This window comes from Rousettus aegyptiacus, unplaced genomic scaffold, assembly GCF_014176215.1.
Source record: "Rousettus aegyptiacus isolate mRouAeg1 unplaced genomic scaffold, mRouAeg1.p scaffold_m13_p_7, whole genome shotgun sequence".
Lineage (NCBI taxonomy): Eukaryota > Metazoa > Chordata > Mammalia > Chiroptera > Pteropodidae > Rousettus > Rousettus aegyptiacus.
In genome coordinates, this window is record NW_023416310.1 from 108,094,869 (window position 1) to 108,122,548 (window position 27,680).

Below are 27,680 nucleotides of genomic sequence, written 5' to 3' on the forward strand. Positions count from 1 at the left end.
ATGCCTTCTATTTCCTGGAGCTCCGTGTGCAGTTGAGGATCATTCCCCCAGCCTGTTCCACTTGCTCCACCTCGCAGTTTTCCTAACAAACAGCTCCTATCACTTGCTGGCTGCTCAAGACTTGCCAATGTCTTCCAGTGCGCTTGTAGATAACACTTCTGTCAAACTCTAAATGGCCTTTCAAGATCGGGCCTTGCCGACCTCTGAGATCTTAATCTTAGATCGCACTCCCCCTTTATTTCATTAAGGTCCTCTCCAGTTTTCCCAATCTTTCAAACCTGGATTCGGCCTCCAGACTATGGCAATGGGTGGGAACATATTTCACCAGCGTCTTCCCTTCTCTAACTATGGTACCCCTGTGGCACTGTCCAATACTGCCTTATTATTGTTTTTTGCCTTTGTCCACCAAGCCGGAGTGGGGCGGGCGTCCAGGATTAGACAATGGGAGGCCTGGGAGGCTGCAGGAATCGATCGTTTCCCGCAGTGCTGCCCAAAATCACGAACATCACTATCTCCTGCCATATGAGTACACGGGGTGACCCTGGGGTCTCGCCGAACTCAGAGCTTCCACTTGGGAAACCGACGTAACCGTATCTATAGCATTAAGCATTAAGGGGAACTCGCTCGCGAAAGCAGAGTCAGGCGCGCACCGCTGGCTCACCCCGCGCTCACGAGGCGCCCTGGGACACGGCATCGAGCCACACCTCGTGCGAGCGCCCGGCGGTGTTCAGGGCCCGCCGACTCTAGGGCGGGGTCACTGGGTGCGAGTTCGTTAGGGAAAAAACGGCGTAGGGGCCGGAGTCACGGGCACCGGGACCCTGCGCGGGCCGCGGCCCCAGGCCCGTCGGCGGCAGGTAGAAGTGGAGGCAAACTCTTCTGGACGTGATCCCGGCGCCGCAGAGGTGGCTTCGGGCACGGGGGGTGCGCAGCTTCGCTGTCCCCAGGAGAGGCGCAGGTAGTCACGGGTGGGCTCTGGGGAGAAAGAGGGTACAGAGGGGGGGGAGCGCCTGTCCCTTTGGGTCTGCCAGGAGCGCGGATAATAGGCAGGGGGTAGTGGTAGGAAGACAGCCACCTCAGTCCAATCCAGAGCCTGGGACTACCATTCGGTCCCCATAGGGAACTGACTGCCGCCATTCCCCTCCCCCAGTTTCGCGGGTACCACGGAAGAACGGTTTGAAGGAGGACGCATGCGCATGAAATTAAATTGTAAACCGCTCAGGCCCGATGTTCAATAATCGCGACAAGGCGCAGGCGCAAAAAAGCCTGGCGCGTTTATGTAGGTGGGAGGGGCTGAGACACAAACGCTCGTGCATAATAACTTGCTGGCCGGAGGTGGGCCGGCTCTTGAAAGTACGCATGCGTGTGAGCTCTGTGTGACGCAAGGGGGTGGTGCGGCAACTGGATGCGCATGCGCAGAGCTTGTTCAAAGGGCCTTATTTAGGTTGCGCAGGCGCCCGCTGGTCATTTCTTCTCAGCCACGCTGAAGTCGTCCGTTCCGGTAAGTGTTTGTTCGATTTTTGCCGCCCTGTGGCTGCTGAAGATGCTGTTTTTGCGAGGATTGCTTGTCCCTATCCCTTTGTAGAGCTTGGCGGAGGGCCTAGGCAAGGCGCGGGCTGCCGCTTGGAGCCAGGAATGGCTTGCCGAGCGGTGGCAGGGCCGCTGGGGCCTGCAGGCCGCGCCGACTCTATTGTGTGAGATGGAGGAGGCGGAGCGGAAGCGCGGCCGCCATTTCCCTGCCACCACGCTGGCGCCAGGCCGGGCCCCCTGCGGCCTGGGTCTCGGGTAATTGGTGCCTAGGGCTGTATTGGCGGGCCGCTCGCTGGCCAAGGGGGACGTTGGATGTTGGAGTTGTCAGGGTTTGGGCGTGCGCACAGGCTCGGCTTTTATTGAGGCGCCGTGGACTCGCGGTGCGTCTCGCGGGCGGATTAACATTTCCCAGGTCTGATCTTTATCCCCGCTTTGTAGTGTGTTTCGACCGAGTACCCACTTGAGACAATGATGCTGGGTACCGAAGGCGGAGAGGGGTTCGTGGTGAAAGTTCGGGGCTTGCCCTGGTCTTGCTCAGCTGACGAAGTGCAGCGTTTTTTTTCTGGTGAGTTTGAAGCGGAGGCGGGAGTTAGCATCCCGGTCGCTTTGCTGGAGTGCTAGAGGGCGGGCGGCGGGGCGGCGGGCCGGGCGGGCGGGCTGGGCCGGGCCTTGGGGCGCCCCCTGGCGGGGCGCGGCCATCAGCAGTTCCTGCTGGGTTGCTCCAGCCCGGGAGGCCGCTGTTACGCAATGGAAATTGCAAAAGCCCCGCCTTCCCGCTCTTTGGGCTCTCTTGGGGGCGGGGGGAGTTCGCCTCTGGCGGATTTTTTGTTTACATTTAAGCAGTAACTAGGCCTTTGTGATTCACTTCGAAATATTTCTCCTCAATCTTAAGAAAATTGCCCAGTAGCTGGGCAAATAATAATGCTATTCAAAATCTTTAAAATTTTCAGATTTTGACATGGCCTAAAAAAGAGGCAAGTTAAATGGTCACTTCTTAAATTTAGACAATTTTTGACAAAATTTGGTAATTGAAGAGTTCATTTAGTTCTTGATCTGCCCAGGGAAGTTTACTTGCCTGTGTAGCTTTTTTTTTTTTTACCCCATTACTTAGGTTTTCTGAATAATTTCTACCAAAATTTCCTTGTTCTCATTATTAGTGTAAGATTAGACTAATAAAGATTGATTTGGAAGAAATCTACAGGTTTTGGAATGACACTTGTAGTATTGACTTACTATCTGAATTAAGCGTTGGTAACGGAAAACGACCTGTAAAACAAGAACCAAGTACACTGGAAGCCACCTTGCAAGGGGCAAGACTGGGTTTGGCTTCAGCTGTGGAACTTGGAGCATTTTAGCTTGGTAACATTGATCCCCTTTCAGGTGAGTATTGGACATGCAATTTAGCTTTGGAGGAGTTAATGTTGCTAGTAATGTATTAAAGATCAAGGGCCCCAGATCAAAACTCGAAACTATATCCAGGAAATGCATTAAAATAACAGGGTCCAGACTTAATTTGTTGAAGTTACGAATGATGTGAATGGAGACATTTGGATAGAACTTGGAGACAAATTCGTTAAGTAACTGCTTTGAATAATGGGTTTCATTGAAGGATTGGGATTGTATCGTCTAGGGAGTAAAGTTCTATCTGGAGTGGCTGTCTGCTTAATTAGTACAGAAGACCCTAGGAGTTGGTAACTTAGTGTTTATGGCAGGCTTTGCCTGTGATCTGCTTTGTAGTGGGGTCATGAATAGGCATTTCATCTGTATCACCCAGAGGTGGTTTTAAGTATTAAATTCTGTATTAACGGTTGTTTTTTTTTCAGACTGCAAAATTCAAAATGGGGCTCAAGGTATTCGTTTCATCTACACCAGAGAAGGCAGACCGAGTGGCGAGGCTTTTGTTGAACTTGAATCAGAAGATGAAGTCAAATTGGCCCTGAAAAAAGACAGAGAAACTATGGGACACAGATATGTTGAAGGTTTGATTTATGTTGCCCTAGTAACAGTAAATAAATATTACATAGAACTCTATCTTACCCCTTCTGAATTTTAGGTATTTGACCGCATGGAAATGGTCATCTAAGGGAGTTTGTGGCAGCTCTTCCTAGATTATCTAAAGACCCAGGAAGTCTGAACTGTGTTCTCTAATTTTCCAAAATTGACTAATTCTAAGCACCTCTTTCAGTATTCAAGTCAAACAACGTTGAAATGGATTGGGTGTTGAAGCATACTGGTCCAAATAGTCCTGACACGGCCAATGATGGCTTTGTGCGGCTTAGAGGACTCCCCTTTGGATGTAGCAAGGAAGAAATTGTTCAGTTCTTCTCAGGTATGTAGGTGTGTTTGTTGCTGAGCAGTGAGTTCTGGCTAGCTTCCTAAAAGTTGAGTAGTTTAGATATTTAAACAGGTTATGAGTATATATGTATATATATATATGCAGATGAATAAGTGTTTTCTTCTTCCTGGAGACCTTCAAATAATTTAAGCCCATCTTAAAGGTGGAAATTAAGTACTTCCAAAATGCTAACTTTGCCTATATTTAGTGTTGTAGTTCAGAGTAGATCTTTGAGGATTGTCCTCAACAGCTTAACTACTTTCTTCACAATGCTGTTCAGCAAAGTACTTCAAGTTAAAGGTAAGATCCCTTAACATTAGATTAGTACAAGTTAGGCGGTTGTAATTTATGGCAGGTGTCTGTTGTGAGACACAGTATCTCTAATAGTCTAATTATGCAGAAAAATTCTTAAGCAACTAGTTTAGTCAGGGAATTATAAACTTAGAGTCTGCCTAAGAATAGGTTAAATGTATAATTTTAGTTATCAAATACAGAAAGTGTTTTGAAATTGTTCTGGGCCTAAAGTATTTGAATGTTTTTATGCTGAAGAGCTGATAAAATTGCATGTTTAGCAGAATGTTAGATCATATCTTATACTATTGATATTTATGATGTGATAAATTGGAATTAAGAACAAGAAATCCTTTCATGGTTTAGTGTAGTATGTATTAAAATTCTGACTATTAGATATGTATCAAGTCATATTTTGCCAGAATTTTTGAAATCAAGTCTGTTTTGATTGTTTTGTCTAAATTGGTGAGAATTGAATGCTATCTGTCAACGTTAAATATGAACATAATTTCATATCTTCTAGGAAAGTGCTTTAAGCCCTTTTTGTAAGCTTGGGAATGTATCCACGGAAAGGATTTTTCATAGACGGAATTTCCAGAAGTGAATCATACTACTGTTAGAGCATAAGAGTGCATGATTGTGCTGTGTAGATCAGTTGTTTGTTGAAAGTTTAGATTGTATGTTTGTCAATGATAATACTTTAAGCATTGTTTTAATTTGTATATAAAATGTTTAAATGTATAAATTTTTTTGTATTTGAAGTTCCACTAACTTAAATATTAAATTATAAAATAAGGTAAAAGGTGTGTTGAATTTAGTAAAACTGTTGTATTTAATGCTTGAAATTTTATTAAATCCTTGTATAATTCTCAACATTAAGTTGCATAGATAAGTGTTCGTGATTGTTGAATTCTTAATGCATCCTGTGTCTGTCCAGCAAGTGTTTTCTTATATATCATACCATGGGATGTGTTAAGAATTGAGTTATACTTAGTAATAATGGAACTTCATATTACTGCAATGCATATTTAACGAGTACTTGTTGAAAACATGCCGTTCACCTAAGTTAAAATTCTGGTTTATTTAAAGCTATAAGAAGAATCATTTCTGGGCTTGTGATGTTAATATTGCCCCCCTACTGGGGTTATTTGTCCTTGGGTTGAAGGGTTGGAAATCGTGCCAAATGGGATAACATTGCCGGTGGACTTCCAGGGGAGGAGTACGGGGGAGGCCTTCGTGCAGTTTGCTTCACAGGAAATAGCTGAAAAGGCTCTAAAGAAACACAAGGAAAGAATAGGGCACAGGTGGGGATGGATGGTTGGTTGGATTTGTCACTTTTCTTATGGTAAACAATTAAATCCATATTCTCTCTGCTTAGAAGGAAGAAATCAATTTCCTAGTCCCAATTGATTGATGTTTGGCCACAGTTAACAAACTTTTACTGTCACAGTCCCATAATGCATTTAGATTAAATTTCAGGTTTTAAAATTATTCTCAGCTAATTTGGTCTACTTTACAAATTGTAAGGTTTCTAAATAATCCAAATCGATGTAGTTGAGAGACTATGGCTTTAAAAAAATGTAATGCAAACCTGGCTTTAGCTATAATAACACCCACCTAGTAAATTAATATTACCATAAGAAAATGTGATACTTTCTGATCTTGTTTTTAAAGTTGAAATGCAACAAACTTTTTCTTGCTGTATAAATATTCTGCATATGTATTAATAAGCATAGCTTTCAAGAAATTGTCACAAAAGGTTTTATTCTCTCTGCTTGTGACTATTTTTCATTGAAGCATGCGCTTACCTATGCTGATTCCTACTAAAAGCATAGGCTGGGGTATTGGCGAAAGGAAATGTGTAGTGTGGGCTTTAGAAGGTTGGTGGAGGCTGGCTTTTTAGCCCACTTGCTATACATGCTGCCAAAGGATTTAAGACAGTTGAAAGTTGAGTGGAATTCTTTCCCTCCTAAGATAGTTGACAGTAACTCCTCTCTTACCCCTAAGGTTGGGCTCTCTGCCTTAGAGGAGTGAGTTTTCTATAAAGATTACATAAAATAATTGTACAATTGAGTGAATTTCTGGTCATTGCCTATGCAAATAAGAAATCTGGCTTTAAATATTAGTCAGTTTCATGGCTATGACTATTGTTTTTTTGTGTAATTAAATACCTGTATGATGTGAACTAATGTTTTTTCTCCCCTCCCCATTCCCTTTCCTCATGAACAATGCTTTAGGTATATCGAAATCTTTAAGAGCAGTCGAGCTGAAGTTAGAACTCACTATGACCCACCACGAAAGCTTATGGCCATGCAGCGGCCAGGTCCCTATGACAGGCCTGGGGCTGGCAGAGGGTATAACAGCATCGGCAGGGGAGCTGGTTTTGAAAGGATGAGGCGTGGTGCTTATGGTGGAGGTATGTGAAAATATGCAGCTGTCAGGAGGGTGGTTCTTTGTGTGTTTTCGTTTGATTGATTGTACTGTTTGTCTTTCAGGTTATGGAGGCTATGATGATTATAATGGCTATAATGATGGCTATGGATTTGGGTCAGATAGATTTGGAAGAGGTAAGGTAAGAATTGAATTTCTCAACTGAAGGATGCTTACACACTTGTCCATCTAGACCTCAATTATTGTTTTTCAGGAATGTCCGACCACAGATACGGGGATGGCGGCTCTACTTTCCAGAGCACAACAGGACACTGCGTACACATGCGGGGATTACCTTACAGAGCCACTGAGAATGACATTTATAATGTAAGTGTAAGATGAACTCACAAGTTAGCTATTTCAGTATAGCAGTAAAAACTTGGTTCTTAGTCTGCTTAAGTGAAAGTGTGTTGCAAAAGTTTTTTGGTAACGTTTGGAAGTTGACTGGATTTTCTGAAATACCTTGTATTTAGTTTTTTTCACCGCTCAACCCTGTGAGAGTACATATTGAAATTGGTCCTGATGGCAGAGTAACTGGTGAAGCAGATGTTGAGTTTGCAACTCATGAAGATGCTGTGGCAGCTATGTCGAAAGACAAAGCAAACATGCGTAAGTGATTTAAGTATCTTGGGGATTGTACACAGGTACAGGTGGTGGTTGTGTGACTAACATTTTTGATTCAGAAATAGTATGGGTGTATGAGAAATTTGCTGATAATAGGTGAGCTCTTGGATGTATTAAAAAGTTTTGGTTTTTAAAATTAGTGTGACGGATTTACGAACATTGATTTAAAGTATATTCTTAATTAAAGCAATGTAGGCAAACCTTTAAAACAAATGGCTAGTTTTTGAAAGCTTAGATTAGACTTTTCCCAAGAATGTTTCAGGTTCACAAATCTGCTTGTTTTAAGACCTTTGCTTGTTTACTTTCACCAACAAACACTTTTAAACTTTTTTTCTCTCATTTCAGAACACAGATATGTAGAGCTCTTCTTGAATTCTACAGCAGGAGCAAGCGGTGGTGCTTACGGTAGCCAAATGCTAGGAGGCATGGGTTTGTGTAAATATCACTTTAGTGTCCTTTTTTTAAGCTAACCTTGTATACCTTTTCTCTCATTTCAGAACACAGATATGTAGAACTCTTCTTGAATTCTACAGCAGGAGCAAGCGGTGGTGCTTATGGTAGCCAAATGATGGGAGGCATGGGCTTGTGTAAATATCGTTAGTTTTTTTAAAAACCAAAACATATCTATAAGTCGAATATGTAAGTTATTTAATGAGTTTAGCATAATTAAGGCAAAGGAAGTTTTGATTTGAATTTTATCTGGCTTAAATTCTTATGAGTTACATAAAGCTTAGATTAGACAGCTAATTAGTTTTAAGTACTTTTGGGGGAGGGCATTACAGAAAGAAACTAGTTGAATTGTCTGTAAAGTATAAATCTAAAAATAATAACAGTAAAAGAGCACGGGAGCGAAATAACATTTCTGGGTGTAATTTTTTGGGCATAATCAGGTGTTCAGCGAGAACCCATGTATTGACATAGCCTTAATATGTCATGGGGAACAACCCACTAAATCCAATTAAGCAGTTTCATAAGGTTTCAAAATGCCTCTATGGAATCGTGGATTTAGTCCTGCTGATGTGTATACCTTTGGCCATTTCCTTTACAAATGTTTGACTAGTTCAAGTGATGACTAGAAAGAGAGTGGTCATAGAAAATAGGCTAAGGATTATAGTATGTAAGGTCAAGACTGGAAAATTAGAGATTTTAGAGTTACAAGCCCGGTACCACCAGGTACCACATTACATAGGAAACAAGGTTCTAATGTTCTCTTAACTTAACAGCAAACCAGTCCAGTTACGGTGGCCCGGCCAGCCAGCAGCTGAGTGGTGGCTATGGAGGTGGCTATGGTGGCCAGAGCAGCATGAGCGGATATGGTAAGTGTGTTTTTAATATACTTGAAATAAATTTTAGATGGGTTTCTTTAGTTGGGAATATGCAGGCTCCTTTTTTAGTGAAATTGGGTTGTTAAAATGTATGCTTTTCGATTCAAATAGAACTTAATAGCTTAATTTTCAGAACCAATGATTGGGGGAAGTGTTCTATAAATTATGAATAGTCATTGTTACAATTTGGAATAAGGTTAAGCCAGAATACATCTGTTTCCATTTATTTAAAACAAAGTACACTGTTTCTGTCTTGTTTAGCATTAAATCCATTTTAGATGGAGGGAGCATTTAAAATAGTAAAATGGTGGTTGGGTTCAGAACTGTATTTCATAGTTAGGACTGGTATTATTTTTTCAATTGGTCTAAAGAATGGTGATTTTGGTGTTATAGTCTTACCCTACAAAATCCTTTTGCAGACCAAGTTTTACAGGAAAACTCCAGTGATTTTCAATCAAACATTGCATAGGTAAATATTTTCTCAAAAAATATCAATTCCCGATAGCAAATACTGATATGTTGTGATAACATTTTCTATAGCAGTCAATGGCTCTGACCTAACTCTGTGGTGGCTGCCATTTTGGGCACAGTGAGTTGCCTTTAGCCCCACTTTGTCATCTCACTTTCTGCCCACCATGAATAGGAAAAGCAAGAGACTGCCCCTGTGCTCCCTATTTATACATCCCATTTGATGGACACATTGTGAATGGTTATGGTAAATTATTTTTAAAATGCCTTGTTTAGCTCTAAAAACAAAGTAATACTGCAATTTTTGAAAAACACTAGTTTTCCTTTAAACTTAATTTTCCATGTTGATCTTGAAGCGGCCGCTTAAATGGTAGCACAAGAGTCTGACAAGTTGGTACTGCAGAGAAAAGGGGTTAATTGATGAGACTTGTTTGGAGTCGGGAGTCCCCTTTCCCAAACATGCTTCTCGCCACTTGGACAGCAGCCATTTGTACTCGTATACTTTTTAAATCTTTTTATTATGGAATGCTTTATTTTTTTTGGCCTGACAATGTGAAAGTTCTGACTTGTCAAATTGATCTCTTTGCAGGCAGCCAGGGAGCGGTGAGCAGCAGCTACTACAGCGACGGGAGCCGTGCCTCGGTGGGGGTGAATGGGATGGGGGGGGTGTCTGGCGTGTCTAGTATGAGTGCTGGGTGGGGGATGTAACTGACCCCGATCACTGACTCTTGGGCAGCATTTTTTTAAAAAAAAAAGAAACTTAAGTTTAACAGTTTTGCAATACCAGCTTGTGATTTATGCTTACTCAGTGGAAATCAGGATTGTTTTAAAGACTTAAGGTTCAGTATTTTTGAACACAGACATTCATCTCGGATGTAACAGCTAAGTTGAGTAAACTAGAACTGTTAAACAATTTTTAGCTTTTCTCAAGTTAGTTCTATTGTAGGATGTACTTAAGCAGTAAGTGTATTTAGGTTAAAGCAGTTGAATTATGTTAAATGTTGCTCTTACATCACATTACATTGAACACTGTTTGGGTGCATGTTGAATAAGACATGCTTTTTTTGTAAAACTATAGGAGCTGTGTCTACAATTAAAAGTGAAACATTTGGCATGTTTGTTAATTCTAGTTTCATTTAATAACTTCTAAGGCACGTAAGTTTAAGCTTTTTTTTTTTTAAGTTAATGGGGAAATTTGAGACGCAATACTGATACTCTGATACTTTAGGATTTTGGTCTTGGTGTTTGTATGAAATTCTGAGGCCTTGATTTAAATCTTTACATTGTATTGTGATTTCTTTTTAGGTGTATTGCGCTAAGTGAAACTTGTCAAATAAACCTTTTAAAAACTGCACTTTGTCTTGTCTGTGCTTCAGTGTCATGTGGACTGTTTCTTGGTGCTCTATTCCTGCCTGGGGCATAGGTGACAGTGGCCCACGTGTCTCTGGCTGTGGCAGAGAGGCCTGCAGTTGAGGCTGTTGTAGATGTCTTCAGACTTCCCTCCAGTATGACTGAAGGTAAACAGCACTGGGGCCCTGTGGAAGAGGCTGGGTGTCCAGCCTGGCTGTCCAGGCCACAGTCTCTGTACAGCCTTTGACTTGCTAAGTGCTTGCACAAAGCAGAGGAAAGTTCCCTCACTGCATGCTCTGCATGTCCATGGAGGCCTCCAGGCATGACTGAGGAGGAGGTGCCACCCTTTCCATTCGCATGGCTTTTTTGTTTATATGAGGCCTCTTAGGAGCCAGCTCATAAAAGGCTTTCAAGTTGAAATTTGAATATTCTTAAACATCAAGTCCACTTAAATTTCATTGCTTAGAAAGCTGCTAAGGTAAATTGCCATGCATTGGAGAGTAAAAGTGACTCATCGGTAATGGAGATCTACTTGTTTGGCAGATTAACACAACATTAATGGCATTAGGAAGTTGAAGGTGTAGTTGCAGAAAGCCCTTCAGTAGCTACTTAAACTGCAGTTGAGAAACTGCCATTCATCGTTTGACTCAAGGTAGCTCTGTATTGAGCGTAGAATCTGGAATTTGAGCTGCAGATACTGACAGGACTGTTTGGACTTCTGAAGTTCCCTGTGTACATCTTACTGCTGTGATGGTGCCAAAGCTTTTCTGTCTGGGTGAGATTAGTTGGGGGTGTTTGATTTTCATTTGGGAACTGTGCACAGAGGCCCTGCAGACTCCATTACCTGTGCATGCCCGCTGCTGGTAAGCACTGCTCTACATTGTCAGTGGGCTCTGGCTACAGAGCAGGTGGCACTTGGAGTCTAGCAGATTGAAAGTTATTTTCAGGGGAGGCAGTGTGAATGTGGTGTTGAGCTATAGAAGTGGTACTGCACACCCAGCCTGCCCCCCTGCCACTAGATTTTGGTTGAGTTACTCAGCATATGGATTGGAGGTGCCTGGTGTTATCAATTTCAGGGGATCCCTTCTGAACCCTTCAGGTAACTTGTTTTATGTAAGGGACATTTTTGGAAGACAAAAGGAGGAAGAACTAGTAAGGCCGAAGAGCTAATCCAGAACCATTTGAGTTTTGAAAAGCAGTTTAGAAACGTCATGCTCAATGGACCAGCATCTCCACCTGTGAGCATGTTAGAAATGACTGGATTCTTCACTCTTACCTGCATTTTAATACAAAGCTCCCTCTCTTCCCCCAGATAACCAACTTAAACTTGAGAAGCACTGCCTTAGAACAACTATCCCTCTTTGTCTGGGGAAGGGGGGTTTAGGGAGGTAACCAGACTACAATATTTGATGTCTGAGGAGAAAGTTTTCTCCCATGCAGCCAAATATTGGATACTGGCACAAAGACTGCCAGTAATTGTTGGACATTTGGGGATGGGGTGGGGAGGTGAAGTTGGGAGAAAATGGGTATGATAGAGGGAAGAGCAGTATGGCAGGTGGTGGGAATGTCATACTGAGATGTCAGAAGAGCCAGAAGTAGGAAGGTGTCACCCTGCTTTTGTATGTGCAGATGAGAGCTAAGGCCCAGAAATGACTTGCTTAAGGCCCCTCCCCTCTGCCCCCTGTCCCCCAGGAAGCTGGAGTCCAGATGGAGTGCCTTGAAGACAGTATAGGTGTATCATGCCAGATGAGTGGGGGTCATGTAGCAGTATGTAAATTATTGGGGAAAAGTTGGGCCGTGAATGAGATTGGAAAGCCCCTTTGCAGCCCTCCAACAGTTAGAAAACCTGCAGCTTGCAGGGCCACGTGGCTTTGGAGCATGGTTTGGGGAGGCTGACCGGACAGCATCTCATTTCTATTTTTTAAACAACATCCAGGGCCATCGACTCCTGTCTGGCGGTGAGCATGTGCTCAGGTGGGACTCCAGATGGGTAAGGCTCTGAGCCAGTTTTCAGTTCACAGAGAACACCTGTCCTAGCATTGCTTCTGAAATCCAAATCACAGGTGCTTCCCCATAGGCCTCCCCATCTGTCATCTATTACCAGTTCCCTAGTAGGTAAGGGAGCAATTTTTGAGCTTTGGTGACAGGTTTAAGGTTACTTTTCCTGTGCCTATTGAACATGATGGCCCAACTTGTCATTGGCTCACCTGGGCAGAGTGTAACCTGTACCCCAGAACTCTGGCAGGCTCCTAGGTTGCTCTGAGGCGTCCTCTAACTCCGTGAAGTTAATGCAAGCTCTGACATTTTCTGCACCAGAGTGAAAAATAAATGACTTTATTGCAGGACCAATGACAGATATTCGTGAGAGTGTGAAATGGCACATCTTAACTCTGGAGCAGGGAAGGCACACTGGGCAGTGGCAGAGAGGATTGGATTACTCACTACATCAGTACGACTACTGCCCAATAGGTTAATTCTTTGAAAAGTGAAAAATGATGGTAGCAAAACCACGAAGTTAGAGTTAATGCTAAACCAGTAATGTAGTCAATAAGGAGGCCGTTTCACTCCAGTTGATTCCTTAGGACTCTGAAAGGAAGGTGCACACCTCTGGTGCCTGCAGTGTTCCAGAATGCCAGCAGCAGGCCGAGGACCTCACTCTTCCCTTTGATTCTCTTGGGAAACAAGCATCCTGAGCCCCAGTGAGTCTGGCACTGTCCCAAGGCCCTAGGAGCCAGTGGAGGAGCAGCGCTGCAGGAGCAGGGTGTGGCAACTGTCGCAAACACGCACGGGCTTGGGGTAGGAGGGCAGAGCCAGCTCATTGCTGGAACATGTGTTGCAGAAGATGTGGCCACAGTTTCGGCAGTGGTGCTAGAGGACAGAAAAGAGGCAGAGGACATGCTACACTCCCAGGGTCCCCACACCTACTCCAGATTTTCATCCCTTCCCCCAGAGGCATGTCCCAGTTTGGAAGGGGTTCTAAACCTCTCGTTTCCACATTTATGTTCCTGTAAAATCCAGAGTGTGCACTTGCAGGATTAAGGTTACTGGACTTGACAGCCCAGGTCATCCTGTGACTGCTGCATTTGTGGTGCTGACCCACAGGGCCTTCCTGAGGGGGATGTCTTGCTAGGTAAGCAGAGCAACCACAAACCTGGCACCATGTATGGCCAACACCAAGCCCAGGACCTTTGTGGCCTCTGCTCCTCCCTGCTCTAAGCATCACTTATGCCAGCTGGCCTGGCCTAACCCCACTGGGCTAGTAAATAAACTATGGACTGAGCCATTCAGGTGTGGGGACAGCCAGGCCTTGTGAACAGGAGTGACTGCCAAGGCAGCCTCAGGAGGGCTGCTTCTAGTTCTGGCTAAATTTGGGAGGTTTGCTTCTTTTCTAGAAGCTTTTAATAGGCAAGTGAGAACATGTACCACGTAGTAGGGGATGGGGTGGCCCAATTTTGCTGAGGATCCTGTATCCTGCCCTTGTCCTGCTCAATTGGTCAGTCAACACCGTTAACCTTGGACCCATGTTCTTGGAACATTACAGCAGGCTACACAGGCAGAGGCAGATTCACAGGGAGTGAGTACCCTGCCTAGGTGGCCTGGGAGCTTTTGGTGCCACCTGGATGCCTGTCCTGAGACCTGCTGCCCCTAAGTCCTGATTTTGACTAACTTGGGCAGATTTTAGTCCTGTAGACAAGGAATTTTCAATGATACATTCACCTGGGCCAGTTTTGCACACAAGCAGCCCTAACTCCTAAAGAAATCTGCCAATCATTGAAAGGACTGGTGGGGACAAAGCCTATGACTGACTGGACAGATCCCTCTGAAAGGCGGCAGGCTGGGAGGAAGCTGTCTGCATGGGTCAGTGGATGTGACTAGTGTGGTGGGCCGGGCCCCAAGAGTCCTTTAAGAGGGAGGTCCAGCGGGCACCAGTGGGGCCCTGGGTGGATGCAGGGGCCAGGCCACATACCTTCCTCCGAGAAATGGAGAACTCCTTCTCACACTGCTTACACTGTGTTGCTTCATCGTCTTTCAGCCAAGTGTGGCCCTAGTAAAGAGCAAAGAACATCGATGGCTCTGCTCCCAATAGGCCTTTCGCCCAGCAGCTGCTGTTCCTCATAGCACCTGGATTCCCTTTGAGGGGCTGCCCTTTGCTTCTGGTGCGGCCTCAGGATGGAGCACAGCTAGAACTCAGGGCTGCAGAGGGGTCCTACCCTGTGGCTCCAGCCTCTCAGTTTCCACAGCCTCCTGTTGGCCTGAGGCTTTTCAGGAAACAGCTGAGATAACCAGAATCAGGGACTGCTTGCAACCCCATCCCTGGCTGAACATGAAGGAGGGAGAAAGGCCAACCCTGTCAGTCCGACTAGGACAATCTGGCACAGTGGTCCCTGCCGGGACAGGGCCATGTGCCTGGGAAGCTGCTGCCCACATGCACCAATGCTGCTGAGGCTCAAAGCAATGTGGGAGGCAGCTGAGGCTTTGAGAAAGGCTTGCGTTCCATGTGATTTCTGTCCTTCCCCTGGTGCTGTCAGCCATCAGTGCAGGGACATACAGGCAGCTCAGCAGTCATACTGAGCTGGTACAAGGGCTGGTAAAAGACATGTGGACGGTGATGCCAAGTCCAGGTGCTACCAGGTGCTGTTGGTCTTTGCTGCCTCTGACCTGCATGCACTTGGGAGGCAAGTTTCGAGTCACCTAGTGATTAGGTCTGGTGTTAGCAGGGGGGCACCTTGGTTAAGTGGCTGTCAAGCACAGCGGTCACCACCCAGCTGAGGCCCCCAGGGCTGAAGCTCCCACCTCAGGCGGGTCTGTCTCTTCTCTGAACTGCCCTGGAAGGGGGGGGGGGGAACTCTGGGTCCTTTCCCACTGTTCGCACCCTAGCAGCCTAGCTTTGCACCTGCACTGGGTCACCTGGTCCACCTGTTCCTTTAAGTGGTGTGTGTCATTCTGCCCTCCTCCAAATGGTTTAGACACTTGCCCTGCTCAGGGCTTCAGTAGTGTCCATTCTTGAGAGAAAACCCAGGTGCATGCAGAGTATTGGTGTGAGCTGACTGACACAAGGAGTGATTCTTATGCTAATGACATGAACAACGATTCAGTACCTTCAGTGCCTTATTGACTTCCTTGATGTCTTCCATCTTCAGCTTTGACCTTAAAAAGAGAGATCATTCATAGCAGTGAGAGGCTCTTTAACAAAGCAAACTCAAAGCAACTGACTTTGTGAGGGTACCAACTTCTAAGGAGTACAACAACCCCGAGTTGTTTTCAAATGCTTTCTTTTTTCCTTTTTATAACCCCAGTCACCTCAACATTCATTGGCTCATGTATGCTGAAGTCTGAAGCTGAGCCTGGGGACTGTATCTGGCTAAAAACAGACTGTTGAGCCTGTAACGGTTGAAAATGACTTCGAAATTTTAAATGGTGCTTGCTTTGGCAGCACATATACTAAAATCAGTTTTTAAATGGCTGCAATTATCTCTCAGAAGCCCAAGATTCTGGCTTCTCTGGGCAACCATTCCTGTATGTGACCTGCTTTGGGAGAGGGAGGTGTGAGCTCTCCTCACCCCATGATAGGAACTCAAATCTGCAGGGCTCTCTACCTGGCCCCTTTCCTGCTGACTGCTCCATCTAGAATACTCAGGCGGAGGCCATGGCCATTTGTTCTTGCTCCATTCTTGTTACTGTAAGAATAACTTATTGCCCATATGCAACAAGACTGAACATGGTCTAAACTGGCCGAATTAAATCAGATAAAATGAAACTATTTGTAATTTGAGAAGAATGGTCTGAGGCCTTTCCTAAAAGCTGAGATTAGCCTAAACTGTCATTGGATTAGCTTAATCTAAGGGTCAAAGCATCAGGGCTCAGACACAGGCTAGACTTCTGGGGAGGACTTGGGAAACCCAGCAACAGGGAAATCATGGGGCCTTCAGAAATGAACTCTGGAGCCCCTTCCTTTCCTCCTTTCTCTCCTTCCTCTGCCCTCCCCCCACCCCCCACCCCAACTTGCCACAGACCAAGGCCAGTAGGTAAAGATGGCAGCCTGAGCGCACAAGGGCTTCCCGGGGCAACAATCTGGGAAAGAACCCAGATGTTCCTGCAACGACTGGGTAGCTGTGTCTGTACCCGGTAGGTGTCTGAAGGCAACCCTTCCCTTCTGTTTCCGAGTGAGGGCTCATGAGGAAGAGGGGAGACAGATAGCACCAAGGCAGCCCCTGTGCTGGCTGGGGAGCATTTGGCAATTGGTAAGGCAGTAGCGGCGGGGTCCTTTTCCAGACCAGGGCCCACCCATGTTTCTGAGGCCTGTGGCCCCAGGACAGGGTGCTCTTTGACTGCTTGCCAGCTGTGGGACACGGAGCAGACAAGCAGAGAAAATAGCACTACCCAAGAAGAGAGGGGATGTGCACCGGGCCATAGCAGACCATGCCCAGGTGTTCCTCTATCTGAACAGCACCACAAATCCCAGGAGCCAGCTGTATAGCAGCCTCCATGCATGGTGCTCGTTTAGTCTTAGATACCCCAGAGCTGGCATTGCCCACTTTCTAGGGTCCCCTCCCTCAAGCTGGAGACAGGGGCAAGTACCGGCTAGAAGAGACCAGTGAAGGGCCTTTGGCAGGGATGGGTCAGCAGTCCTAAGCTGGTCTAGAAGGACACTGGGAGGGGGACACAGTCTTCAGCTCACATTCCCACCAGAGCCCTTGCTCCTATCACATTGATCTGCCCAGGGACCCCTTCCCTCACCCAGACCAATGCTTTGTCTAGACACCCACCTTTCCAGACTGAGAAAGACCCCATGGTGGTGCCCATGTGTCCTCTCTATTGTGCTTACAGTGAATCCTCATGTTAGTCCCCACCTCTGGGCCTTTCTGGTCATAGGTCTACAGCGCTGTGCTGGTCAGGAGACTCCCATCTCTTTGGTTACCATACTTGTGCCAGGACTCGAGAGCAGTGAGTTGACCTGGGGTCCGGGAACGATGGAGCAAGAGGAACTTTGTTCCTCTCAGAGATGGCCCTGCTGGGTACCATCCTGCCCCAGTAGGGGCAAGCAACAGATGGGATAGCCAAGGTGGGAGGCAGAGACTGATTCTGGATGGCTTTTTTTGCTTAAGTCAGTTTGACTTGGATTTCTGTCACTTGCAACCAACCAAGAGTTCTGACAAAGGAGAGAAAGCCGCTCACTGGGTTTGGAAATGCAATAACCACACAAATGGACAAGTTGCACAACCTGTAGTATGACCCATCAGGCTGTGCTGGCAGGGCTGGGACACCAGGGACAAATGTCCCAGGGTCTGTGCTCCCTCAGCACTACCTGGAGGAAAGACATGGGGATGTAGCACACGGGCCTCAACGCTCGACTTGCAGTGCTCCCTGTGGTTGACTGCAGGCTGAATGAGCAAGCTTCAGCTTCCATCTGGTTCCCTTAGGACCTACACAATGAGCTAGTGAACATGAGGGTTCCAGTCACTAGAAAAGGATATTAATGAAATAATTAAATCAGCACTGTCTCTGAGGCCTGACTTCCTGGGGGGTGTCACCCCTGAATAGCTGGCAAGCCTCCCTTTCTGACTCTCCCTCCTCTGACATAAGGACACAGGTGGAGGGCTTGAGCATGTGGTGGGCAGGCTGGTGAGACTCTTCATGGGGAGGGAGTGGGTTCTTACTGGCTGAGATGCAGTCCCATTTCCTGGAGGGCTTGCTCCTGCTCGTCGCAAACCTTCTGTAACTCTGACTTCTCATCCTGGAGTTCCCGCAGCTCCTACAATGAACAAACCACATGCATGACACAGTCCTTTTTTTATAAGATTTAGCGATCACAGCAACAAGTAGGTCAGAATATTTTCCAGGAGCAGAAGGTAGTTTTGTTGTTAACCTCTTTCAAGGGTTCTCCAGAATGAGTGACAGGGAGGTGAGCAGCTCTGCAGCAGGGACGGAGATGTGGGAAGGAAGCGGCTGTGTTCACCAGGCATATCCAGAACAGTCCCCCTCATGGGGCAAACAAAGCTTTGTCTGAATTTCAATTAAAAGATTTTTTAAAAAAATACATACAACTGCCTCAAAAAATACACAGATGGAACTTGTACAAAATCAGATGAAGCTTACATCAGTAAAGAGCTGGTTTACTGAATAAACTCTTTGCAAGGAGCTGGTCACAGTTCCTAAGAATGGATGAGCAAGGCTGATGGAGGCCAAGATCTGGGGTCTCACCATGGCCACAGTGTGGCAAGACATAGAGGCGAGACCCTGTGTATGAACCTTGCGCTCGAGGAGCAAGGCTCGCAAGGGGATGACAATGTTGATGTGTGTAATTGGGGCCGGTATGCCTGCAAGGCACAGTCTGATGAGGGCCAAGATGAAGAGCAGAATGGCAAGTTGGGTCCAGGACTGACCATGGGCAGTGGTGGGGTTCACTCAGGCACACGGCACCGAGACAGACCGGTGATATTAGACACATCACTTTATTTTTGTGCATGTGGTAAGAGAGCATGTGGCATTCAAACCTTAGGCCAAAGTATTTCGAAGTGGAGTAAAAGGGGCCTTTTCCATGATGTGGCAGAACTTTCTAGAAGTCCTCTTCTACTCTTTGTTTCCTCCCCTCCCCTCTCCAAGCCTGAGTGGCTCTTGGGAACCTGTCCCCTCCTTAGCGATCCCCCCCCTCAGCAATCCCTAGTGGGCTCTCATGAGAGGCTCTAGGCACTTCTGCAACAGAAACTAATCATGCGGTGGTACCCACTACCATTGTCTTAGCCCCAGTGATCCTCTTCCAGAGAAGGTGATGTGTGGGAAGCCACCTGCGGCTTGGCAGTCCCCTGAGCCTGGCATCAGTGCCACCCGGAAAAGCCATGGAGTCCAAAGACATCTCCAGCCCCCCAGGCAGCAACCTGCTATAACCAGGACTGCCAGACTCCTCCTGCCTTCTGAGGAGACGCTTGGTGATTTTATAGTCTGGGAAGAACTGCAGACTGACTGGATTTCATGGTAGGTACCCTTCCACAACCAGATGACACCACCAAGGTGGCACCCCTACATCCTTGCTCTCTGTAGCTTCGCCACAGGATCCAAGCCACACCTTTAGATGGGGCAAGGCCTCTAGAGGGACGAAGTGCCTCCAGGTCTATTCTAAGGGAGACTTAGGGCCCTGGTCCAGTCGGCTTCCCAGGGATGGCCCAGGACCAGGTGGGTCTTGAGACTCAGGATCCCTGGACCTTGGCAGAGTGGTTGACCCACCTCAGGTGAAGGTCTGGGATTTGTGGACCATGTTTACCAGTTACTTCCAGTTTTCTCTCTTGCCAGTTCACTACCTGCTCTGCACACAGGTGGGGGTAATGGTCTTAAAGTGGAGTTCGTTCATAGCTCTGAAGGCCCGGGTCTGCTCTGTCTGCCCAAGGCCTCAGCCCCAGCACCTCCTCCCTTTGCCTGACACCCTGCAGCCACGCTGCCTTCTTTCTGCGTCTCCACAATGACCAAGCCTTGCATGTCTTGCATGTCGGCCCCAATAAGCTTGGCTATGCATTGGTCATCCTGTCAGTTTCAGCCTGCCACTCTCAGATCACCCCTCTGCACTGTAGGGACAGGCTATGAGGGTGCGGGGACAGCGCTCCCAGACCCCAAGCAGCTGGTGTTGGGGCTGAGTGTGCCAGTAGGCTCTTGAGCAGAACTCCTGGAGATGCTGAAAGCCCTTTTCCTCCCAACGAGAGTCTGCCTCACCTTTTTTAATCCTTCCACTTGCTGCAGCTCTGCTCGGAGGAGAGAAGAGGTGTCTTTCTCATGTTGCAGTTCTCGCTGCAGGGCCTGTCTTTGCTCTTTCTCGGATTTCAGCTCTTTCTCTAGGCTTGAGCTATTTTCCCAAAACAAATGTGAATGAGTCTTGATGGGACATTTCCCCGGAGAATTCACAACCCAGTTCACCGTCCAGGTAATGGGGAAGTCACGGGATTCTGAGGTGCCATGTAGGCCTCCAGGCCCTTCAACAAAGCACAGAAACAGGGCTCCCTCTCCCCAGGGTCCCCTGCGGCTCTGTAAGGAAGACCAGGGACATGTGGGAGAAGGCAAGTGGCACACCTTGCCGGTCAGCGATGGAGAGAAAGAAGTGAGCTCTCACACACCCGAGTGTACACATAACTTGCCAGAGAGGAGGGGACAGCGTGCACAATGCTTATGGTGCCTTCCTTCCCAGAGTGAGCTGACCAGGAAGGAGACTGGGAGTCAGGGTGGGAATGGAGGGTCGGGAGTGCACCTCAAGTGAGCATCCCTGGGGACAGTCGCGAACCCTTTGGGGCTGGTTCTCTGTTGGCCCTGTCACTTTCACTCAGAGCACACGCTCCACCCCACCCTGGCCTTGGCTCAGGACATGAGGGCTGGTGCCTTACCAGTGCCCATGTGCCTGGGACAGTTCCTGCTGCAGCTCATGGCTCCTGCCGCCCAACTCCCGCTGTAGCTCGTGGCTCCGCGCCTCAGCGCCCTGCCTCGCCCTCTCCGAGTGCTGCACCCTGGGCCAGATGGCAGAGCTTCATAAGGCAAAGCTAAGGCAGGAGTTTCTCATGTTCATGCTGGCTTAAGATTTTCCTTTATTTTTAAGTCCATACACAGTAAAACTGGCTCATGTATGTGTGCAGTCCATGAATTTTAACCACCACGGCTATAGGGACAACACGGTCTGTCACCCCAGGACACTCCCTAGTGCTGCCCCCAGAAGCCATACGCTTTTGCCACCCCTGATCCCTGGTAATCGCTGACACCATGGCTTTGTCTTTTCTAGAATGTTGTGGAAATGTAATTATACTTCATACAACCTTTGAGACTGACTTCTTTCTCTCAGCATGATAAATTTGAGATCAATCCATGTGTTTGTGTGTTGCAGTGGTTCATTCCTTCTATAGCTGAGTGCTACTTCAGTGTACATAGTTCCTGTTTGTTTATCTGCTTTTGCATTTTTGTAAAAAATCAGTTGCCCATGTTTGTGTGGGTCTCATTCTAGACTCTATTCTGATCCGCTACTAATCTGATATTTAAATATGATAGTGACAAGGAGCTCACTGGAGAGTCCTGACTCCCTGAGAGGACAATGTGACATAACAACCCAAAGGCCGATTAAGTGACTACATGCTTAGGCAAGTGGGGAATTGAGCCCTCTTGCTGGGCAAGGCCACAGGCTGAAGGTTAGCGATCCCAATCCATCTGTACTTTTGAGAGAGATTCTAAATCCCCAGGCCTAGAGAATGCTCAAACCTTCTGAGAATCACCTGATAGGGGGAGAGTGGTTACCTTTGTTCCATTTGTTTCATGCTGGACATAACTTGATTGATTTTTTCTTCAAGAGAGGTGATAGTTTCATTCTTTTGCTGTAAACTGCTCTCTGCATCCTACAAAAGCAAGGCAAGGGGATCAGGCTCTGCGTTTCCCTTATGCCCAGTTAAGTGGGGTTTGATACTTTCATAACACTTTTAAGAGTGTTTGGTTAATTGCTGTTTTTCCCCAGAGCCCTTGAAGGCAAACTGCATCAAGGCTCTCAGCGCTACCAACAGAAAGAGTGGCCAAGAGGGAGGCAGTGAGGCCTTTGTTTCCTCTGAAGGTCCAGGCTCCTTTTTGAAAAGGACCTTTGGAGATGGATCTGACTCAACTGTTTGCATGTGCTGGCACACTCGTGAGCTCATGTGACCCTGCAGGGCTCTCACTGTGGGGTTGTTAGCTCACTTCTCTGAACAAGAAGGGAGGCTCAGAAAGGGAAGGCATCCAGGTGAAGGTTAGCATGCAAACGTGGGGGAAGCTGGGTCCATACCCAAGACTGTGTGACTTCCTGAGCCCAGGCTATTAACCGTGGCACATTCTGAGTGCCCAGGATGGGACAAAAAAGCACTGTGTTCTGGGGTGTCTGCAAGAGATACTCTTAAAATAAAAGGACACAGAAAGGCTGAAGACAGAAGCAAGTCCTAATAAATTCCTAGGAGATAATATACAAACTGTATTTTATGACCTTAATGTAACAAAATCAGACATTAACAACAAAAGAACAGCTAAAAATACCTCACATCAGGAAACTAAATAGCACATGACTAAAAAACTATTGAACTAAAAAAAAAACAAAACAGAAGAGAAATTATAAAATACTTGGAGTTAAAAAACAATGAAAACGCAATGCAATAGTTCACTGAAAATGCCATTGATCGTTAAGATGTACTCCAATTCTATAAATCACTGAAAGAAAAAAACTGCTACTGGAAACATGTCATGCCACTAACTAAAAGATAAAATCTCAATTTCAGAGATGCTAAAATAAAAACTGTACTTCTTAGATGAAATATTTTTGTTAAAATTTGAGGGCCACAGCTAAAGCAGTACTTGCAGGTAATATTTAACTTAAAAAAATTATTTTTTAAATAAAATGTATTGTAATAATATTGGTTAATGACATTATTTAATTTTCATGTGTACAAGATCATAATTTGACATCCGTGTACTCTACTGCATGCTCCCCACCCGAAGCCTAGTTTCTGTCCGTCACCATATGTTTGATCCCTTTTTCCCCTTCACCCTCCCCCTACTACCCCTCCCCTCCGGTAACCATCATACTGTGGTCTGTGTCTATGAGTTTGTTTTTCTTTTGTTAATTTGTTTGAGACAATCAACTGAATGAGAGGTGATATTGGCAAATGACACCTCTGATAAATGGCAAATATCCAAAATATATAAAGAATTCATACAACTTAATACCAAAAGGATAAACAATCTGATTAAAGAATGAACAGAGGACCTGGATAGCCATTTCTCCAAAGAAGACATACATATGACAATAGACAGGTGAAAAGATTTTCAGTGTCACTTATTATCAGAGAAATGCAAATTAAAACCACAATGAGGTATCACCTCACACATGTTAGAACTGCTATTATCACTAAATTGACAAAAAGTGGTGGCAAGGATGTGGAGAGAAAGGAACCCTTGACCACTGTTGGTGGCACTGCAAATTGGTGAAGCCACTATGGAAAACAGTATGGAGTTTCCTCAAAAATATAAAATACTACTACTTTATGACCCAGCAATCCCAATCCTGGACATTTATAAGAAGAAATCTAAAATGCTAATTTAAAAAGATATATGCATCCCTGCGTTCACTGCAGCATTATTTACAATAGCCAAGATATGGAAGCAACCAGTGTCCATCAATAGATAAATAGATAAAGAAGTGGAACACATATACAATGAGATATCACTCAGCCATAAAGAATAATGAAATTTTACCATTTGTGACAACACGGATGGACCTAGAGAATGGTATGCTAAGTGAAATAAGTCAGGCAAAGAAAGACAAATATTTCACTTATATGAAGACACAGGATTCCACTTACACATGGAATCTAAAACAAAATAAACAAAGAAACAAACAGAAACAAAATCAGATACAGAGAACAAATTGATAGTTGCCAGATGGAAAGGAAGTCAGGGGGCTGAGTGAAAAAGGGAACCAGATTAAGAAGTACAAATTGGCAGTTACAAAATAGTCATGGGGATGCAAAGTACAGTATGGAGAAAATCATCAATAATATTGTCGTAACTATGTATGGTGCCAGGCTTGACCCCTCTGAAATGACAGGTATTGTGGGATCATCTTGTAAGGTCTAATCATTATGACGTACACCTGAAACCAATATATGTCAACTATAATTAAAAATAAAATTAAAAAAAATTCGTGTACTCAAAATGATGTTTTAGAATGACAAGTATGAACACTTTAGATTATTGGTATAAAGAGGATGAGAGTTGGGATTGAGAATAAAGGAAAATGAGAAAATGAGATATCTTTTATTATAACGTGTCCCATACTGAGGGACACACCTGACCCCTGTACATGTGAAGCCTGGGGGGAGGGTGAAAAGTGAAAACGGGAACTACCAGAGGGTGTGGAGCCAGTGCTGCCACAGGAAGTCTAATGCTTGCAGCACCGACTCAGCAGTCAGGGGTCTGGCACTGTCAAGCAGGTGAGAGCTGGTGACTCTTGTTAGTAACGGCAAACAGTAAAACTGTCACTTGCCGAAACTCGGAAAACGGAATCTGTGCCAGCTGTGCTGTGGCTCCAGAAGTTTGAACAAGCAAGGCATGCAAGGGGTTTGCAGAGAGATGGACCAGGACAGAGAGGCCAAAGGCGGGGGCCTCCCAGGCGAGAAATGCCAGCTGCTTCTGATCCTGAGAGAAGTGAGACTGAAGACTGAGCAGCAGAGGCCCCTGACACCCTGCAGGAGAGGTCAGGTGAGGATGCCTGGACAGCAATAGGAGAGGGAGAGGCTAATAGAGCAAGGAAACGAAGCAGGCACAACAACTGTGCTTAATAAATCAATCGATAAACTGTGGTCATCGACACATGGAGAATGGAAATAAACAAACTAGAGGGTATGACTGAGGACATATATTGTCAAAACCACAAGCTAGGCCAGAAAAGTATCTGTAACTGACTGCTAATACAATACCCAGGCAGGCAAACTGACCTAAGAAGCTGGCCATAAAAGTCGTGTAGCTGCCAAATGCCGTTCTTCCCAAGAGCCCTCTAATGTGCCACAGATGTGCCACAGATGAAGGTAGACCTCTCAGGGGCCACTGGGGAAGGCTGATAAGTTCTTTAGAAGGCAAAAGCAGGGTAGCCAGACAGGCTAAGAAAAGGTGCCCCTAACCACTGGGCAGCCTTCGCACTTCCTGCCCAGGGGATATGTGATTGTTATGGGCTGTTCTCTTCATTTCCCTGTCCAAACAGGCACTTATCTATAGTTACCCCATTTCTGCTCTCCCATTTGCTGCTGGGAGGGCCAGGTTAATGTGAGAAGGACAGCGGGTCTTCTGGTTCAAATACAGGCCATGTGACCTAATGAGGACCGCTGTCCAAGGCCCAGGGGGTGCAGATTTTGAGGCTGCAGGGCCTGGAGAAGACTGGCTGACTAGCTCTGCTCTGTGTGATTGAATGGCAGGGTGTGCGCTATTGTGTCTCACAGCTTGAGCAGGAATCCCTGGCACTCGACTTTTGCTTCTCGTGCCCACCTTTCACTGACAAGAATGATGACAATAAGAGTGGCCTTGAGAGCTGCAACTGCCATTAGCCTGGGTCCCTGGTGTTCTCCTTGGAGTTATTATGTAACAGACACAAACTTTCATAGTTTTAAGCCATTCATTTTAGGATCTGCTAAGTTATTAAGGTAGTTTAGTTTACCTAATATACTTTCACATTCTGTCTATATACTGACCCAAACCAGATGAAAACATGAAAAAATTAAGACAGATAATTCGTTAGGAGGGTGAAACTCTTTTTCTTCTTTTGCTTTTTACTTCCATTTTCACTGTTGCTATTATAAAGATGATCATGTAAATTTTTTTTTAGGCGAGGCAACCCTTGGTTGACCTCACTGATTGCAAGGACCTTGTCAGCTTACAATCCCTTATTTTTCATCTTTTACGCCTACAGTACCTGGTCTTCCTAGGTGGTCTCCCATCCAATACTAACTAGGCCTGACACTGCTTAGCTTCGAGATCAGACAGGGTCGGGTTTGTTCAGGGTGGCATGGCCATAGACGATCTTGTACATTTTAAAAAGAAAGGACAAAATAACAGTTTACTTGAACTCTGCACTCACATTGTCTTTGACGTTGATGTTACTGCAAGTGAGACTGAAACCATATCTATGGAAAAGGAAGTGAGACTGTTTTGGCAATAAAATAGGAAACAGAACTTTAAAAAGAAAAGTTTTGAGAAGGATACAGAATGGGATCCTTCTGGATAGCTTCTGGGCAAGGAAGCTTGACAGTTTTAAATGCTATCTTTCAAACTCTGGCATGGAGAATTCTGTCTGGGATAGCTCCCTTGACCACTCTGAAATGACAGGTGAAGTGAGGTAAGCAGCTTATTGTGTGGTCTGGAGACTCAGCAAGATTAATTTAATGGCAAACCTTGAAAAGACGATACCAACTTCTATCATTAATCTATTTCTCCATTTCGTGGGGCAAACAATAGCCACTGAAGCAGAAGGAAACAGACAGCAGGGAGACGTGTAAGGTTTGGATTAAAAAGACACCGTTCAATTTCAGTTCTATTTATTAGCTGTGTCACCAGGGGCATGTGATTTAGCTGCTCAGTTCTGCCTTGTCACATTTTCCCTATTTTATAAACTTTCTCAGGGACTGCTGGGAGACTCAAATAAAGTAAATGCATTAACATTGTGCAGGGCCTTGGATCAGGTCTGTCACACACCAGGACCTCAAAGATGTGTCTACTCTCTCCTTCTACAGGAGGAATGACAGAAGACTAAAAAAGCAGCCTGTGACAAGACTGAATGGTAGCCTGTGACAAGCTTGACCATTGTAGACAGCAACAGGGAACCAGGTTGTGACGTGGACACAAAGCCAATCCCCACCTGAACTTTGTGGAACATTTGTAGATTAATCGCTTTGACTTCTTCCAGCTGCTGGCGGAGAGCAACCAGAGTGTCCTGTTTCTCGTGGGTGTCCTTTTCTAGTAACTTCATCGCAATTTCCATTTCGGTTTTCATTCCGATTTGTAACTCCAGTTCTTTTTCTAGTTCCTTAAAATGAGAATAACAAGGAAAATATTACTAAAGTAAGTCAAAGAAATGGTTTAACCGGGGTTATATCCTAGGTAACAACTAAAATGTAAACCAAAGTCAGAATAGGTTAGGGAAATTTAGAAAAGTCTGTCTAAAGCATAACTGGATTAAGCTTTTTCCCTTTTCTTATTTTATAATGACAATTGGCTCTGCATCAAGTAGACAAAGGCTGGTAGGTGGCAATATGAGCCTAGAGGCCCAGCAGCCCCCTTCTTCAAACCCTAGGATCAGAGCACATGGCCTGAAAGAATATCTGTCTTGTTTCAGTGCTAAAGCCGTTTGATGTTGCAATGTTAGAATTTCTGAAATGGTTTGCGAATTTATAGCAAAAAAGGTGCAACAATTTTGAAGCAGTTCTGTCCTGGACAATTCAGGATACATGTTCTCCACATCCCGTCAAAGCAGGTAAAAGAACTGTTTGTTTAGTAAAAAAACATTGGCTGCTAACATGTAGTTTGGGCAGAAATAAGCAGACCAGAGGCTCTGTCTGTCAAAGTACTGTCAAAGAGACCAGGAAATGTACTGTCAAAGAGACCAGGCATCTGGTTTCATAGCAATTTCTGAAAAAGTTTTATAAAATTGAAAAAATATAAGTGACAATGCAGAATGGGCTGATAAACATAGTTTTTTTTTTTTTAAAGGGACAATTTTGGATTTTCTATGTCAGCAGGTTTAAGCACGAATGTGAAAAGCATGGACTGAAATAACTTACAGGGCTTCTGGGGAAACCTTTCTA

At 45.4% G+C, this 27,680-nt stretch overlaps 2 protein-coding genes across 12 annotated transcripts in view; one reads left to right on the forward strand and one right to left on the reverse strand.

Moving 5' to 3' along the window:
* The first annotated feature begins 1,384 nt into the window (after nucleotides 1–1,384).
* Nucleotides 1,385–10,354, forward strand: HNRNPH1 (heterogeneous nuclear ribonucleoprotein H1). Of its 10 annotated transcripts, none has more exons than XM_036224003.1 (14): nucleotides 1,385–1,498; nucleotides 1,966–2,092; nucleotides 3,351–3,506; nucleotides 3,713–3,856; nucleotides 5,319–5,457; nucleotides 6,391–6,569; nucleotides 6,649–6,720; nucleotides 6,777–6,910; nucleotides 7,057–7,192; nucleotides 7,553–7,612; nucleotides 7,705–7,764; nucleotides 8,431–8,523; nucleotides 8,952–9,001; nucleotides 9,590–10,354. In XM_036224003.1, exons 2-13 carry the CDS (start codon nucleotides 1,996–1,998, stop codon nucleotides 8,999–9,001), a joined length of 1,320 nt encoding a protein of 439 aa, XP_036079896.1. In that variant the 5' UTR covers nucleotides 1,385–1,498; nucleotides 1,966–1,995; the 3' UTR covers nucleotides 9,590–10,354. The 10 variants fall into 10 exon arrangements, with proteins under 10 accessions (XP_036079896.1, XP_016003221.1, XP_016003215.1 ...); XM_016147734.2 differs by having other exon boundaries at nucleotides 1,386–1,498; nucleotides 7,705–7,794; XM_016147735.2 differs by lacking the exon at nucleotides 7,705–7,764 and having other exon boundaries at nucleotides 7,553–7,642.
* The window catches only part of RUFY1 (RUN and FYVE domain containing 1), a 44,031-nt gene continuing 26,098 nt past the window's right edge, over nucleotides 9,748–27,680 (reverse strand). Inside the window, exons 11-18 of one of the 2 annotated variants that reach the window (XM_016147727.2) lie at nucleotides 26,735–26,902; nucleotides 21,610–21,707; nucleotides 20,715–20,834; nucleotides 20,053–20,182; nucleotides 18,009–18,103; nucleotides 15,450–15,498; nucleotides 14,318–14,395; nucleotides 9,748–13,218 (exon numbers count right to left, since the gene is read on the reverse strand). In XM_016147727.2, the coding sequence (XP_016003213.2) occupies nucleotides 13,075–13,218; nucleotides 14,318–14,395; nucleotides 15,450–15,498; nucleotides 18,009–18,103; nucleotides 20,053–20,182; nucleotides 20,715–20,834; nucleotides 21,610–21,707; nucleotides 26,735–26,902 (882 nt within the window). In that variant the 3' untranslated portion in view covers nucleotides 9,748–13,074. The remainder of the gene's footprint in view (nucleotides 13,219–14,317; nucleotides 14,396–15,449; nucleotides 15,499–18,008; nucleotides 18,104–20,052; nucleotides 20,183–20,714; nucleotides 20,835–21,609; nucleotides 21,708–26,734; nucleotides 26,903–27,680) is intronic. The other variant, XM_016147728.2, reaches the window with a different exon arrangement.

Bases quoted from the DNA above. Each gene is read 5' to 3' on its own strand.
- HNRNPH1 (XM_016147729.2), top strand. From the start codon at position 1,996: ATGATGCTGGGTACCGAAGGCGGAGAGGGGTTCGTGGTGAAAGTTCGG. The intron at 6,721-6,776 runs GTAAGGTAAGAA...TTGTCCATCTAG, and splicing joins GTCAGATAGATTTGGAAGAG to ACCTCAATTATTGTTTTTCA. The intron at 7,613-7,704 runs GTAGCCAAATGC...CTCTCATTTCAG, and splicing joins AGCAAGCGGTGGTGCTTACG to AACACAGATATGTAGAACTC.